At 40.8% G+C, this 17,492-nt stretch overlaps 1 protein-coding gene across 1 annotated transcript in view; it reads left to right on the top strand.

The window, feature by feature from the left end:
- The first annotated feature begins 219 nt into the window (after positions 1–219).
- The window catches only part of WDR43 (WD repeat domain 43), a 55,625-nt gene continuing 38,352 nt past the window's right edge, over positions 220–17,492 (top strand). Inside the window, exons 1-3 of the mRNA XM_004377646.2 lie at positions 220–471; positions 7,375–7,512; positions 11,849–11,970. Coding sequence (XP_004377703.1) covers positions 247–471; positions 7,375–7,512; positions 11,849–11,970 — 485 coding nt within the window. The 5' untranslated portion in view covers positions 220–246. The remainder of the gene's footprint in view (positions 472–7,374; positions 7,513–11,848; positions 11,971–17,492) is intronic.

The following is a 17,492-nucleotide window of genomic DNA, read 5'->3' on the forward strand; positions in this document are numbered from 1 at the left end:
CCTCTACTATGGATTCGAGAGTCACGTTCGTCCACACGTTCCCACTCCTCTGAGCACGAGTAAGCAAACGGCCCCACAAGGCCACCGTTCACAGGGTGAACCCGCCCAACGCTCGCCTGCGTTGCGAAGAGCCACTCCTCCGGCTCCCTGCGCTCTCTCCGTCCCATTTCCTCCCTTCAGGCCCCGCCCCGCGCCGGTGCGCCTGCGCACAGACGAACACGTGGCTGCCGCGGCGCCAGAGCAGCAATGGCGGCGGGCGGCGGAGGTAGCGGCGATCCCCTGTCTCCGGCGGGGGTCCCTTGTGCCTTCTCCCCGCAGAGCCAGGCCTACTTTGCTTTGGCCTCTACAGACGGTCACCTGCGAGTGTGGGAGACAGGCAACAATCGGCTGCACCAGGAGTACGTGCCTTCCGCGCACCTCAGCGGTACCTGCACCTGCCTGGCCTGGGCGCCAGCGCGGCTGCAGGCCAAGGTAAAGCGAGCAGGACGGCGAGGGGCAGGCGCCCGCCGGGGCTCGGCCTCAGAGCCCCCGTGGCTCGGCGGCGCGTGACCCGACATCGCGCGTGGCTCTTGGCGGCCCGGGATGAGGAGGCACGGAGCGCGGCGGCGGCGCAGACTGGGCCCGTGCCATCAGCTGGGTGTGCGGCCTGTTGGGAGTGCTGCGGGAGAGGGCGCGGCCCGATCCAGCGGGCCTTGGACCGGAGTTCATCGGACGGGCCCCGTGCGGTTTGCGCCCCACTGTTGCCCGGACATGTCGCCATGTTCGCCAAGGGCCCCAGCCCCCCAGCGCCGCTTCCTTTTGCCGGCCCCGCGTATCAGCATGCACTCATCGGATTCCTGGTTGTTGACAGAGCCCCCTCTTGGGGCTATTCGATTCTTTTCCAACCCCGATCTAGCTCATCGGCTTTACCTGGGCATTTGGGATGAACGTCTGTTTCCTTGCTGCCAAACACCCTCCCCCCACCCCCCGCGAGTGGCGGCTCACCACGTGTTCTCTTTCATGTTCAGATGGTGGGACTCTTCACTCTTGAAACTCTTGACTATCCCGGTCTCCTCTCTATTCTCAACCTTTGAATCTTCTTGCCTGTAGGATATGTAGGCGAAATGAAGCAGTAGTTTGACTTATTGAATGTGAGTCCAGGTGAGGTTTCCCGTAGGTGGATAACTGCCAAGTTAGGGAAGGCTTTTCACACTGTTAGGGACCATCTCAGGTAAGATGCCATTCCCTTTTGAGTCACTGGACTACATCTGCTCTAACTCACGCACGTGGTAACTGAACTTTATAAGCGCCCAACTGAATCACTCCAAAGTGATTTAGAGGCACCAGGTATTGTGGGGTGTGTAGCGTTCAGCAGTAACCATGTTTAAAACTTCAAAAACTGGTATTCAGTATAGATCTTACTCCATCTGAGTACGCCAGGGAACCTTCTGCTAAATTTTTTGGGTTGGGACTAAAGATACATCTAACTTGCTATACTTCGTTGAGTGTGTTTAGATACTTTTTTTAGGCTAGATTTTTGTAGATTCTAGATGAAGTGACTCTTGTTGCATAATGGAAGAAACCTATCAGGGCTCTTGAATCAAGCACACAAAACGGACTTTTTTCTTAAATCATAGTTGTCATTAAAATTAGAGCACTCTGCTTTTTTTTTTCCCCTCAAAGTTGTTTGCTGTGTTTGTATTTTAGCAGTCCTGTAAAGTGGAAATAAACAATGCTGAGGGAGAAATACTGAGTAATGGTTAAGTGTGTGGACCCAAGCTAGACTGCCTGTGTTTGAGTCCAGGCTCTGCTTGATGGTAGTAAGTGTGCCTGTATTTCCCCATCTGTAAAAAGGGGATAATAGTACCCACTTAATAGGGTGGTTGTAAGGTTAACGTATTAATTCATAAAGCACTTGGGATAGCTCTTGATGCATAAGTGCTATAAGTGTTAATTACTGTTGTTGTTAAAGTCCGTATTTGTAAGGTGAACTGTACAACGTAATCGGGAAGGAACTTCTTTGCCTTGTTTGAGAAGAGGAAACTGAGGCTTTGGAAAACTAAGCAACTTGCCTAAAGCCAAAAATGGAACCAGGACTAGCACTCAGGTCTTCAAAGGTCAAGTCTTGGTTATCTGCAACAAATAGTTAATATTATGTTGGCAAAATGTCACCCACTTTGCTTTTCTGATGACTTACAATTACATTGTATGCCCCAGGAGTGGCATTTTTCCTAATCCTAACTTTACTGTTAAAAGTTATTCTTTTGAATTGATACAGTAGAAAAATAACTGGATTTGTGTCATAACTAGGACTTCTGACTCAAACTGCTTTTGTCATATTGAGCTGGTCACTTTAATTTGGGGTATCATTTGAAAAATGAGTTGGGCCATATTTAAAAGGTTTTTATAAATTTCAGTATCCTTTTACCTGCACTTTCTCATTTTAGCCACACAGCAACTCATGAAATGTGTTGAAGTTATTGTCTTTTTCAGAGTTGAAAATCAGAACTAAGAAAGATTAAATGTCTTGACCAAAGCCTTAATAATCAGTAAAGTAGCTGTGGCCAGTAGTGAGTGTCGTGGTACTCTGACTGCTTGTCCAGTGCCCTTACATTGTTATCTTGCATCTTGAGTCACAGAATTGAGAGCTGGAAGGAAAATAGAGACACCCAGTCCTCATGATCTGGGGAATGTATCTTCCTGGAGCATCAATTTTACTTGAAAATGAGGGAGAGAAGTATTTTTCCTGTATTAAACTATATTATGGAATATAGTTAAAGTCACATGACTTTTAAAGATAGAAAATGAAGAGTCACGTGTAGCAACTGCTTCAAGCCCTGCCTTCCAGTCCCTGGGTTATGTTCCTTGCCACTTTTAAGTTTTTAGATGACCTTATCTCATTTAAACTCTTGCCTTTATTTTTACATCACTGAATCTCTCAGAATATGAGGCATTAAAAGGATGTTATTCTGAAACCCATGTGCCCAGTACCTTGTTAAGGTCCTAACATTTAACAGTCAGACTTGAAACGGAGATGATACCACCCCTGTTCGGAGCCCTTGGAGGATTAAATGAGGCAGTGCCTATGAATGGTGGAGGACGGCCTGGCATGTAGTAAGTGCTCAATAAATGTTGTTATTGATGAATAAGTGAATGTTCTGCCTGGACTCATTTTATCATTTAATGCTGCATTCCTAAATGTAATTCAGTTTGTAAGTGAATCCTGCATCTGGGTCAGTAATTGACAATTTGCCACCCAAGTACAGAGTGTGCTGAAGGCATTCTTATCAGTGGAGAAAAATGAGTTAGCGTTGGGTTTCTTGGGTAAGGAGTTAAGGCAGTGTTTTATAAATGTTTTGAAAAATTAGATTGCTGTTTTTTGTTCTTGGTCACAGAATGATTATAATACTTTGCACTTATGCCACAGTAGTTTTAGAGGTTTTTTGCACAACCAGCTGAGCATTCCATTGGTTGATGGAGCTTGGGGGAGGGGGACTTCTAGTGAAGACAAGAAAATAATCTAGGAAAGTACAAGGATACAGACTGATAGACTATAGATGGATGTTGTTTGTAGAGCTCAGGTTTATGTGTGTAAACTGAGGCTGAAATAATAAATGGCATGCCAAAGCAACATAGCAAGTGACTGAACCACCTAAGAACTGATCCTCCTGTTTCATTGCCCCCTAAGTCTTTCAACCCCCACCCCCGTTCCTAGTGCCCTGGAGGAACACACCTTGTCTACTGGGCTGCTACAGTGAACCTGTGCTGCTTTTCTGTCACTGTAGTTGAGATGACCTCACACAGCTCAGTACTTGTTGAAGCACATGGCTTTTCAGACATTGGACTAGATGAGCACGCTAGCAATTAAGGATGTTTTTGGTAAAGTTTGAACTAAGTATTTCCACTCTCATCCCTTAGAGATGGGTTTCTGTATAGTGCTCTGCCTTGAGATCTCTCCAGTATTGAAGCTTCAAAAGAAGGTGAAGTATGCAGATTCGATCCCACTGGCAGAAATAGAAGCTTCTGTGTATTAGAATTTAATGGTTCTGATATAAATTTTGTATGTAATATGTAAAAGGCACAGATTTTGTTTACTGTTAGCCTTGAAACTTAAATGCCAGACTAAGTGGCAGTAAGAGGCCACACATGCAGTCGCTGTGAGTCGGAATCGACTTGAGGGCAACTGGTTTTTTTTGAGTTTGCAGAGTGAAACTTAAAACTGGCATATTTTTCAGTGTCAAAAACTTGTTGCTGTCCAGTCGATTCTGACTCATAGTGACCCTAGAGGTCAGTATCTTTTACAAGGAGGTTTTGATACATTAGTGGGTTGTGAAATCGATACACTGTTGTAGGTTGTGATGGCATTAGAAAAAATGAAATAGAATAGAAAATATCAGCATATTAACACATGGGTAAGGATAAGTATTTTTCTGTGAAATTTGTTTCAGTTACACATGCGTATGTTTTTGTGAGTGTTTGTACTGGCTCTCCGTGTAAACTCTTCTTACCGCGGGGTCTCAGTCTAGAACGACTTTTTCTTCTAGACATAGTTACTGATCGAGTGCAGACTTCTCATCACCTGGATGTACTTTTTATCTTGTGTGTCTTCACCTCATCTGTATTAGCTGCTTTGATAAATCATGTGCCGTTCAGACTACTCAGCCTTCTGATTGCCTTCTGGATCAAATGCTGATAAGCTTCCTCAGACAGGTATTTTGGTATTCATTGCTTAGCTCATTCTGCCCTTCACTTTGGAAAAAACTCCATAGTCTTAACAAGTCACACCCTTTTGGCCTTCAGTCCTGGTGCCGTCAGGAGCTGAGACACAGTCGCAGTATGTGAACTAAGTTTTTAGCCTACCTTTTTCATTAATTAATATAATTAGGTGTATAATTAATGCATACATGACATTGTGGTAGACACTTTGGCGGAAACAAAAGCGAGTATGACAAAGACGTGGAAGAGATGAAAACAGTTCAGACTCACTGTGTCTGTAATGCAGAGTAGAGTATGACTTGTGCCTTGTGCCTTGTGAGAAAGAGGAGGCTTTTTTGGAGGAGATAGCATTGAGGTGGATCTCTAAGCAAGCATAGGATTTTTAACCAGTGAAAATTGAAGTGAGTAGGAAAATGATCCTCCAGGTGGAGGGAAAAGCAAGGTGGAAAGTGTGTGTGTTTGGGGGAGTGTAATGTAAGATGAAATTGGAGATACGGCTGGAAAAGGTGGGTTGGAGGCAAATTGTGGATGCATTTGAATGCTGTAGAGGAGTTGATATTGATTTACTCTTTGGGGAGCCATTGAAGTTTTTTGGTCATTGGAATAACAGGCTCAGGTAGCGGATGTCAACCAAGGTCTGTTGTAATCTATATTCTAATCATCAGTAGCACTAAACTTTTGTTTTCAGAAACATTGAATAAGGGATAGTATTTAGAACAGCAGATTTCACTAATGCACATATAAACTTTTGATCCGGCTGGTGTGTTTCCTGTTTAGACATGCTCATCTTGCTGAATGGGAAGTTGTTTAAAAAAGAGATCATTCAACCCTGAGAAAACATACGTGGTCAGTAGTTTGAAATTAAATTAATTAATTGGATTGTTATTTTAGATTTAAACCAGTAAGCTTAAAAGTTGGGCATAGATCCTGTGGATACTCCTTCCTTCCCCTTCTTGGCGTTTACCAAAAAATATGGAGATTTTGCTGTCAGGGACATTGTGGCTTTGACTGTGGTGATGTTTGATTTGAACACAGTTTTTGTGCTTTTTAATGCAAACTCAAATCTGCAGTAAAACAAACATTTGGGTCACACTGTTATTCACACATTGAGAAACCTTGGTTTAGATAATTTTTATTTGATTTTGAAGAACAGAGTAGACATATTTTCTGGATTCTTTCAGACAAGAGTTTTCTGATGAGGTTAACATACCCTTCCCCATGAATATTTTCCTTCTCCTTGTCTGAAGTAGGAGTTTGTGCAGCGACCACATTTATGCGGGGTGGGGGTGGGGTGGGGGGAGTGGGTCATTCGGAGACGGCTTTTAGAAATTGATGTAAACTGACAGTGGGACCTAGGACACTCTTTGTGCTAAAGCTTCAATGTTGCAAGCAAATTAATTGTTACTGATGAGACTGGCAGACTTTTTTATACTCTGGCTTTTAATTGTAATTTCTCTGGATCTTTTAATTAGATACATTTCTCAGGATTATTTTTCCTGTATGTAAAAAGTTACCTTATTTTTTTGTTAAATCTTTTTACTTTTTGTTGGTCTGTGTCCAATACACCAAATTCTTCAAATGTAACATTCCTGTAAGATAACTAAAAGGAAAAAAAAGAGAGAAATGATTTATAAATATGTTCTGATGGTCTTTGTGCATTGATAACATTGTAGGTTTTCATTGGTGATTCCTGGGTTGGGCAGATTTTTATGTGTCCTGGGCTTCTTTTTTGTGCTGTGGAGTAATGATCCTGCACTATTAAGAAAATGTTCTCTTTTCTGTGGTATTGGTCTGTTTTTGCATTTGAGAATGGATTTTTCAGAACTTCTTTATGCTAAGATACATGGTCTGGGGTGCTTTAATTAAAAAAACTCAAAAATGTGGAAGAGAAGTTCTGAAATTGTGACTAATTTTTTAGTACGTGTGAACTCTGATGTAGTGCTCTTAAGTTGTGATCGTTGATTTTCTTTTTGAAAGGTGTTATCTGTTAGCATCACTTTTGAAATACATCAAAAAAGTCTCGTGGCACTTGCCAGTATTTTGAAACTTGTTTCTCTTATGCGGTAGAATCACCAAGCCAGCATGGAACTCCCAAACCAGCCCTTGATCAGTCACTAGAGCAACTTCTCACATGCTTACTCTGAGCTTCCCTGTTAGTTACAGCTATTTGTTGATTCAAATGGAGGTAAATGCCTGTTTATAAATGTCAAGACCCACGTTTCTGGGTTTCTTAAGCTAGAAAGAAGGAAAAGATTTAGGGGACCCAAAGGGAAGAATTGTCTGTTTTGGTATGGCTGTGTGATCCCTTTACTTGGGTGCTGGAGGCTTCACTTGAACCTGTCAGGGGGAGCAGGTGGTTTCTGAGAAGGGGAGGCAGCAGTGAGGTGCTGGACCTATTAAGATAAATGAGAATGTACCAGGCTGTCCTGTTTGCCTTCTTCCAGAGGGTCAGGAGACAGAGGACAGAATTTTGAGTTCCTGCTTTTCCTGTTGGAGTACTATTTTTTTCCCCTGTACATGGTGAGAAAGAAATCACCTGAGTAGCCCCCTGCCCCGTAAAAAAGTGTTTCTGAGGATCAGTCTCATTTCTTTTACAGGCTAATGGAGATTATATTTACGCGTTAATGATGTTTTAGTGTTTGACATACTAAATACAAAAACTTTGTTCTTTTTTCCTAGGAGAGTCCACAGAGGAAAAAAAGGAAATCAGAAGCTATAGGAACAAGTGACCAGATTGACTTGTTGGCTCTTGGTACTGCAGTTGGTAGCATTTTATTATACAGTACAGTGAAAGGAGAGTTACATAGTAAATTAATAGTAAGTATATGTGTGTGTGTGTGTATATATATATGTGTATATATATATATATCTCTATATATAAAATGTATGAAAATGTGAAAGGGAAATCAGAGTTAGAGTAAAAACAAAGCCCTTCACAGTGTGCTGCAGGATCTGTGCTAGAGAGGCACCCTTCTGCCCCTTCTGTATGTAAAGTACTGAAGAATAACATTTGATAATAGCTATACTAGGTAACATAGTCCTCACGGGTCAAACACTGTTATAAGTAATTTAGTTAATCTTCACAACAGTTCTAATAGGGGGATGGTGTTATCATCTCCAGTTTACAGGAAAGTAATTGAGGGGTTAAGTACCGTGCCGTCCTAAGGTTACACAGCTGTTAACTGGTAGAACAAGGCATTGAACTGGGAGTCTGGTTCCCGAGTTTTGGGTTCCTGGCTGTGCTTTCCATTGCAGTGGTGTCCAGTTCTGAATGTTCTGAATCTCCGTTGTCCAGTGCAGTAGCCACTAGCCATGTGTGGCTGTTGAGCACTTCAGATGTGGCTGGTGTGACTGAGGAACTGAATTTTAATGCTATTTAATTCTAATTCGATTACATAGCCACATGCAGCTAGTGAATATTGTATTGGAAAGCACACTCTACTGCTCCTTGGGCAGCCCATTTGATGTTGACATTCAGTCGTCAGTAAAGTTGGGATAATACTTACCTCACTAGCTTCCAGTGAGGACTAACTGAAATAACATTGAAAGTACTCTTTAAGCTGTAAATCTTATGGAAATTTAAGTAGTTTTTAGTCTGGAAAAGAAGAAAACTGGATTTTATCTTCTGATAATTACTCATCATGCTTTTAAATCTTTCCCACCTCTTCTGATTTCTCCTGTTAAACTCTACCATAGATTGCTAAAGCCAAAGAAAAAAGTAGATTCTAGGAAGAAGAAAGGATTGAAAGCAGTTTGTGCTGTATGCCTTCTTTCCTCATTCCTTCTTGTGTTTAAACTTCCCATATTGAGGCTGATTTTATAGCCTGAGAATGCCACTATCAGGGCCCAGGTGGTAGCAGAAACCACCTTAATTATTTGAAGAGAGAATTTAACATGAAGAATTGTTAATGAGCCTTCAAGTAAGAAAGGGTAAAATACTCTAAGGTATCACAGGAGTAGCAACTACAGGAAGCAGGTCCTCACTTCTAGGGCTAAGGGAACAAAGGAAGAGGCTGGAATTATTAAAACTTAGAAACTTAAGAGGAGGAGCCCTGTAGGGCTGAAACTCAGATCTCTTAGGAGGAAGTGCTGCTCTGTTGGTGCTGCTGTTGAGAAGTGACCTCATATGAGTTTGGGGTTCAGACCTCTGAGGAGGAGGCTCCAGCTGCCTGGAACTGAAATCTCTGAAGAGAGGTGATGAGACTGGTTCTCCAAGTGCTGGAAAAATTGCACATTGGATTTAGCAGCCGTTGGAGGCAATTGTTGCTACTGGGGTAAAAAGTATTGTTGGGTTGATACAAATCAGACAGGAAGGATCAAGTCTCTTGTTCCTTCTCCAGCCTTCTAGTCTCCCTCTTGCACTGCTTGTAGGCACAGCTTACTAGGGATCCAGCCAGCAAAGCAGAAATATGGATTGCAGAGTTTCAGCCCCAACGTTACAGAGCGGGGTATAGAAGGGTGGATTTGGCACTGAGAGCCAGTCACTTAAATGGCGTACTTTGTTTCAGACAGCATGACATGTTTCTGTTGTTCACTGGAGTCCTGTATATAGAAGTACTTATTATATGTATGAATAAAACAATTTTTCTCATAGAAAATTTGGAACTACATAAAGTTGAAAATGGAAAAAGCTTATATTTAAATCACCGAGAGAGCCACTGTTCATAGTTTGTGTATTTCTTTGTTTTATGTGCATGTTTAAAAAATATGGTTGCGTTCTGTCTGTGGATTTTGTATCCTGATTTTTTTCATTAAAAGTATGCAGTATATTTTCATATTTGTCAAAAACTAGTTATAAGCATTTTTTAATGACTGCCTAAAATTCCACTGAATTGAATAGTCCATTGGTTACTTATTGATCATTTAGGTGGCTTCCAAATTTTTTTGTTATTATAAAACAATGTTTTTCTTTTCTTAAGTGAATTCCAAGAACACTAACTTGTGATTACTGAGTCAAAGGGTTTGAGCATAAGGTTCTTTATACATAGTATAAAAATACTTCCCAAAGAGTTTTCCTTATTTGTACTTATATCAGCAATGGAAGGAGAGTGGTGGTGTTAGTTGTCATCAGGTTGATTCCGAAAAAGGTACCTGTATTTTAATAATATTATTGCCACCATTAAATATTCCCTAAAACAATAGTAACAGCAACAAACCCAGCTAATTTGGTAGCTGAAAATTTTTTTCTGATTTTAAATATGCATTTAAAATATGTTCTTTGTTCTTACTGTAAAGATTATAACAGTAATATATAGCTTTAACAAAATTCAAGGCATTCAGAGGTATGTACAGCAAGAAGGGAATTTTACTTTCCTCCTCCCTTCTCGCCTCCAAGTTGAGTGTGGCCCTCACATGGGCTCTGACCCCACTGTAGTTTGGAGCTTGACCTTTGTTGGGGTTAGCAGGTACCCGGCATTCTGTGCTGCAGGCAGGATACTTACAGAGCCTAGAACTTCTTTTCAAATTGTTTCAGTACCTCACTGGATTATAAATACATCTTTAACAGGGATGAATTTATCAAAAGGAACACTGAGGGTAAGGGTGAGGCGTATTGGGCTGGTGTGGTGAAGTAGAAAGAGAGTAGGCTTTGGAGCTAGTCTGTACTGAGGTTGAATTATGTTAGTTACGTGATCATGGGTAAGTAATTTAACTTCTTATCTCTTGAATGGATATTATACAATCCTCCTGGCATGACTATTGAGATTGAGAAGTAATATATTGAAAGTGCTTAGTGCAGTGCCTGGAATGTAATTGATATTTAGTAAAAGTTTGTTGAATGAGTACGTTAATGAATGGGTGAACGTGCCAAATTGCTTTACAGAAAAGTATACTAATTTTCACTGCTCCTAGCAGTGTTTCGTTCTGTTGTACATGGGGCACTCTGAGTCAGAACTAACTCGACAGCACCTAACAACTAGGAATATATTATAGTCCTATTTTTCCTGTAACTTCACCAGCATGAGTATTATAATACTAAACAAATTGTTAGGTGAAAAGACTGAAAATGCTACTATATTTTGCTTTGATTACTCGCAACGTTGACTATTTTAATGTATTTTCTTACCAGTTTTTTTTAATGCAATTTATCTGTTTTTATCCTTTGTTCAGTGCATGTGTGTGTGTTCTTTGAGTAGACAGCTGGTGGGAGGGAATGTTACATTCATTGAATGTAACATTTAAAAATTTTTTTTTAAAGTGGGAACAATATTTCAAATAGCATCACTGATTTTTGAATTATAACTTTACTTTATCCTTAGCTTAAACCCGTTGCTGTCCAGTCGATTTCAACTCATAGCGACCCTATAGAACAGATGAAACTGCCCCATAAGGTTTCCAAGGAGTGGCTAGTGAATTTGAACTGCATGACCTTTTGGTTAGAAGCTGAACTCTTAACCACCCTGCCACTAGGGCTCTAATATCCTTAGCTGAGATACGCATATAGTGGTGATTCATTGTATGTGTATTTAATCCATGTGAATTAAGGTAGAAAGAGTAAAAATAACAATTGCTTATAGTGTAGGTGATTCAGCACCTCCCTCAGAGGGTTTGTTCTGGAATGAGTGTGAGATGGGAGACTTGAATTTGCTCTTCCCCAGTTGATGTCTCCATTCCTATGTGCTTCTTAGTGGGTGAGCATCTTGCTATTCTGAGCATGTTCAAAGTATTGTTCATGTGGCACGATTCATCACGCAAGGGAATGTTTAATGTCTACTTGAAGAAACAGTGATTTCTTTCTTGAAAGACAGTTTGCTGCTCTTTAAAAAGGGATTTCCAAGGGTATTTTTGACTAGACATGATTTTCACCATAAGTGTTGACTTTTTAACTCTATTGTCTTAGTTCATCAAATGTCACAAACTTTTTGCCATTGTATATAAAGCATTTAGAGCTGGCATTCCTGTCAAATGCAAATGGCATTTAGGACTAATATACTTTGACTTAGGATGTGAAGTAGGTTTTTCTAGTAGGGAAGAATGGAAAGTTAACATTTTGATGAAGTTCTAGCCCTTATTTTTCATGTTGGAAAACTAAAATGGATAGATGTAGGTGAAGGCCATCTTAATTAACTGTTTGGTAATGTCTCCAGGGTTTGTATTATATAGGATACTTTTTTTTTTTTTGCTTTAATCCTTTTTTTCCCCCTTAAATCTGTAGAGTGGTGGTCATGACAACAAAGTCAATTGCATACAGTGGCATCAAGACAATGGCTGTTTATATAGTTGTTCAGATGATAAACATATTGTGGAATGGAATGCACAGACATGCAAAGTAAAGTGGTGAGTAACACTGATGGTTCTGTGGTATTGGGTGACACAGTGTTTGAACAATCATGACTGTATTCCTGCTGTGTGTAAGACTTGATGTAGGACATAGTGGGGAATGTAAGCTTGAATAAGGTTATAGACTCTGTTCTCAAGGAACTTTTAATCAAATTGGACATGCAAGATTTTAATATATAAAAGGTAAATAATGGTAGAAGGGTACAATGATTGTACAAAAGATGCCGTAAGATAGCATGTGGTTACCAGTAGTGTAGTGCTAGAAGGCCTGGTGGAAGAGAAGAGATTTCAGTTGGGCCTTCCAGGATAGATGAGATTTGGATAGAAGAGGGTCAGGGAATGTTTTCAAGGGTGGGGAAAGGAAGGTGGGGAGATGGCAAGAGCATAGGCTAGGAGACAGGGAAGTGAAAGATTTGCTTGGAACTGAGAATTTAGACTAGGGGTGTAGTTGGAGATAATGGCTGGTAGAGGTTATGAGTATCTTAAGAGCCTGGCATTAAGTGTCATAGATAAAAATATCTCCATTTACCCTCCCTGTACTTGCAGCAAAAGTTTCAACTCTGATGGCCTGTCAGAAACACCCGTAGATTCTGATCCAGTAGGGCTGGGGTAGTGCCCATGCAGCTGCATTTTGAAAAAGTTGTCTGGATGAGAGTTCACAAAGTCAGGTCCTTTACCTAGGGACTAATGATGTTCAGCATGTTATTCACTTTATTTACTTAATCATAATGCTGTGAGGTGTGAACTATATTTTACAGTTGAGCAATAGGTTAAGTAAAAGCCTGAGCTCTCGTCCACTGAACTATGCTACCTCATAAAGTACTGTTGTATGTTTTCCAGTTTCATCCTTAGCTTCTCCTCCCAGAGTATAGTCTTCACTGGTCTTCAAATGCACACCCTTCTGTGATTCTGCCCCCCATCCCCCCCACCTGCTCCCATATTGTCCTGCCTTAAATATCCTTCTTTCTGTGGCTACTCTCTTTTTTTTTTCAGTCAGAGTAAACTGTAATTAAAAAGGTCAAATAGCTCTACAGGATTTCCATCCTACCTTACTGTCTCCAGTACCTTGTCCTTAGTGGCAACCACTGGTAATTCCTTTAGCTTTTCTTTGGACATTTGCCTCCATGTTTCTAAATAACATTCTTATGCTGCTGTTAATTGATTTTTATTGTCCATTTTAGGTATTATCTACTGATATCTACTATCCCCGCCCCCCTCCATCCTCTTAATATCACAGCTTTTGGCCAAGCAGTGTTTATTATTTACATTATGACTACTTAAATATGGTTACAGCTAAGCCTTGGCCTGTACTAGGTTTATATTTTCTTTATGGTACAAATTTTTGCTTTTCTTGGCATTTGTCATTGCCTAATTTTTTTGTTTGCTTAGTGTGGTGCAGTGAGTTACTTAACATGGCCCTTCTACCCATTAATCTTTGTAACTCCCATCAAATGACTAGATGAGACTATACAAAGGAAGTGCTTATAGCCCACCAAGGAGGTTGGATAACTTACTAATAATATAAATAAGGTACATGGCACCCTTGTGGGGTGAGACCATACAAATAAAATACATAGAACCCTAACGAGGGGATTGGTCAGTTTTGCAATCCTGCTAGGCTTAAAAGAGAGCCAATTCCAAAGCAGAGAGGGGACCGCATGACCATCAAGAAAGAAGAGCCAGAAGTAGAATGCGTCCTTTGGACCTGGGATCCCTGCACTGAGAACCTCCTAGGTCCTGGAGACATAGAGCGAGAGCTGTAATCCCGGAGACAGCTAGAGACAGCGAGAAGCAGCGGCAGAGGGACAGCAGCAGAGGCAACGAAACCGTCTGGCAGGAGACGGTGCAATGGGCTTCCCAGCCCACGGAGTGAGAAAGCTGAGCACCTTTGGGCAGGAGGCTTACTGGCGGAGTAGGGTACCTTTGAGCACTTGGTGGAGCTAAGCTCACCGACCCACAGAGCAAGAGAACTGAGCGCCTTCATGCCGAGGCTTATTGGTGGTGTGGGGTGCTTCCACACGCTTATCAACAGAGCTGAAACAGCTTTGTAACACTTGCCTGAGCAGGGCAGAGGCCACGCCTGCCCAAGAGGCCTGGGGGCTGAGAGTCGGAGCGAGGCCTGCCTGCAGCATGGCTGAGAAGAGGCTGTCCTGCTGATCAAAAAAATGTATCCTGAGCGTTCCTGAACCTGAGTTGTAACCTGTTACTTCTGTAGTAAACCCAGTGTAGTCTGTGAGTTCTGTGTGGCCATTGCAACGAATTATCAAACCCAGCAGATGAGTAGAGATTGCCGTGGGAGGAACAAGATGGTGTCAGAATTGGTTAAAAAAATTGTAGAGTGGAGGCATGTCTGACCTCTGCCTCATAGCAGTCATCCGGCTGTTGATCTTGATTCTACTTCTGCCTTGTGAAGTTAGAGGAGGTCAGATGCCTCCCCTGCCACGCCATTTTTACACTTAGTTTTGTATACGTTGTTAGGTGTCACTGAGTTGTCTTCCCCTCATAGTGACCCCATGTGACAGATTAGAACTGCCCCATAGGATTTTCTAGGCTGTAATCTTTACGGAGGACCCCTGGAGGCGCAGTGGTTAAGCGCTTGGCTGCTAACCAAAAAGCAATTCAAACCCACCAGCTGCTCCGCAGGAGAAAGATGTGGCAGTCTAATTCCATAAAGATTACAGCCCTGGAAATCCTGTGGGGCAGTTCTAGTCTGTCCTGAAGGGTCGCAATGAATCAGAATTGACTGAAAGGCAATGGGTTTTAACGTTTATGGAAGCAAATCACCCGGTCTTTCTCCCACAGAGCTGCTGGGTGGTTTGAACCGCCAACCTTTTGGTTAGCAGCCAGGTGCTTAACCATTTGTGCCATCAGGTGTCCTCAGTTTTGTATGTAACTATCATTAATTCATCTTTATTCCTACAGTTGTGTAAATCTGTTACTTTCAAACATGCCAGTTATTTGGCCAGTTTTTTTTTTTTTAAATTTATTGAAGGGTTTCTCTGCCCTCTTCCTTTCTGTACTGGTTATACCCGAGGTCTGCTGAACAGCGATTGTCCTGGAATTTCCTTTGCCATCATCCTGAAAATCCAGGAACCCTATTTCCTGGGTCTCATTTTTCTCTTTGTTGGTTTACTGTCTGTCCCCTTCTGGTTGAGCACATCATTTGGTAGGTTCATGTGTGGGTGGTAAATGTTGGAGATTTTGCTTGTCCACTAATGTCTTTATTTTACTATGTCACTTGGTTGATAGTTTCAGGGTATAAAATTTTAGGTTGAAATAATTTTCTTAGGATTTTGAAGGCATTGTTCCTTTGTTTTTTTTTTAAGCTTATGGTGTTAATTATACTTAATATTTTAAACTTTCCTGTGCTATTTTCTTTAGTTAATGAGTTACATTGGCACTTGATGGGACCATTCATCTGGAAATTTCTCTTTTTCTTGTACCGTTTATTTGATCACTTCAGCCCGGTTATTTTCTCTCTTCTTTCTCCAGTACTACGTACGCTGTTTAGATGTTCCATACAACTCCTGCACTGACTCTTTAAGTTTCTTAATTCTTTCTTATTTCCCTTTCTTGTTACCTAGGAGAGTTCCTTAAATTTCATCTTCCAAGCCTTCTGTTAATTAAAAGAAATCTTTTTTTTTTTTTATTTATTTAAGAGAAAGTGAAATTTATTGTTTTGTGTAAAAGGCACAGGGATATCTCAGGCAAAGCTTGATCCAGCTCAAACTATATCACCTAGAACAAACTTCTTTCTTGCTCTTCCCTGTGTCTTCTGAGGTGTCATCTTTATCCTCAGATTCTACTTAGTTTTCTTTGTAATATTAGGACTCTTCTCTTGAGATAGGAAAATGGCTATGAGAATTGCAAGTCTTACTTCTTGTAACCAAAAAAGATGCTAACCATTTCCCACAGCCCCAGCAAACATCTTTTCACTGCTTATTGACTAATTTGCTTATTTTTCCAATACTTTACTAATCATTGGTAACAGGAGGGTGGTATAAATGTATCAAACGATTTAAGTGAAGTTAAATACACCAGACCCCTCATAGCTGAGAATGGGGAAGAAGTGAACTCACCAAGGGAAATTCTGAGTACTATGGGCAACAGAAAGGAGAACTGAGTGTCAGGGAGAACTGATAAGTGTCCATTGCATTCAAGTTCCAGTTTTCCATTTCTAACAGCCAATTTTACTTTATTTCCTAACACTGACCACAATTTTAGGTAAGATATTCTTCAAAAAGCACTTTGCACATCAAATACTCTTTCCTTGCCCTTCTCTCTAATAATTCATACCATGCTTATTTGTTGGTTCTCATCTCATACTTGAAAGACTTTTGACCTTCTTGAGTCATGGTTTCTCTCAACATTCCTTTAACTAGCACCGTTCCTCAGTTTTTCGCATGTGTTTATTTATACTCAACTACATTATGAGTACATGAGGAGCTCAGGGCATGTGTCTTAGTTACCTAATACTGCTATAACAGAAATACCACAAGTGGATGGTTTTAATGAAGAGAAGTTTATTTCCTCACAGTCAAAGTAGGCTAAAAGTCCAGTTTCAGGGTGTCAGCTCCAGGGGAAGGCTTTTCCTCTCTGTCAGCCTTCTCTTTGGTGTTCCCCCGGACTAGGAGCTTCTCAGTGCAGGGACCCCTGTCCAAAGGACGTGCTCTGCTCCCAGCACTGCTTTCTTGATGGTACGAGGTCCCCTAAAAGAAATCTTCTTACTTTAATATTTTATTTATTATAATCTATCATACTATATTTTTAATATTGCGTATTTTTAACTTCCAGGAGCTATTTCTGTTCTCTAATTTTTCTTTTTTATTGCATCATACTCATACTTGTTTGATGTATATAATATCTTTTAATTCTCTGAAGATACTAATTATCGGATTAAAAAAATTTTTTTTCTTGCTCCTTGTATCATCTCCCTTTTGAAGATATTTTTGATTTGTTTGTTTGATTTTGATCTCTGTCTTCATGTTGGAAGCATTCTGCATATGACTTGCAGAGATCTTGGCTGCCTGCTGCTATTTGAATAAAACATTTAAAAAGTTCTTTGGAAGGCCTGTGTGTGGGTGTGGCTTGTCAACTCTGTTAGGCTTCATTTGTTGAGTGATTGGGAGGCCTTCAGATGTCAGTATGTGGGTCGTTTCTCTGGCGCCAGTCACATCCTCAGAGAGGAATCTTCTAATCCAGTGCTTTTTTAGCTTTTATGTGCATATGTGTGTACATCACTTGTGCAACTCTGATTCACTAGGTCTTAGTTGGGGCTTGAGATTCTGTAGCTCTAACCAGTTCTGAGGTGATGCTGATGCAGGAGGGCTGCACTTTTTTTTTTTATTTTTAATTTTTTTAAATTGTATTTCAGGTGAAGGCTTACAGAACAAGTAGTTTCTCATGAAACAGAAGTACACATGTTGTTTTATAACATTGGTTAACAACCCCACAACATATCAACCCTCTAACTTCTCAACCTCTTTTTTTGTTTGGTGAAAATGCACATAGCCAAAGAT

The sequence above is a fragment of the Trichechus manatus genome, unplaced genomic scaffold, assembly GCF_000243295.1.
Source record: "Trichechus manatus latirostris isolate Lorelei unplaced genomic scaffold, TriManLat1.0 scaffold00052, whole genome shotgun sequence".
In the NCBI taxonomy this organism is placed as follows: domain Eukaryota; kingdom Metazoa; phylum Chordata; class Mammalia; order Sirenia; family Trichechidae; genus Trichechus; species Trichechus manatus.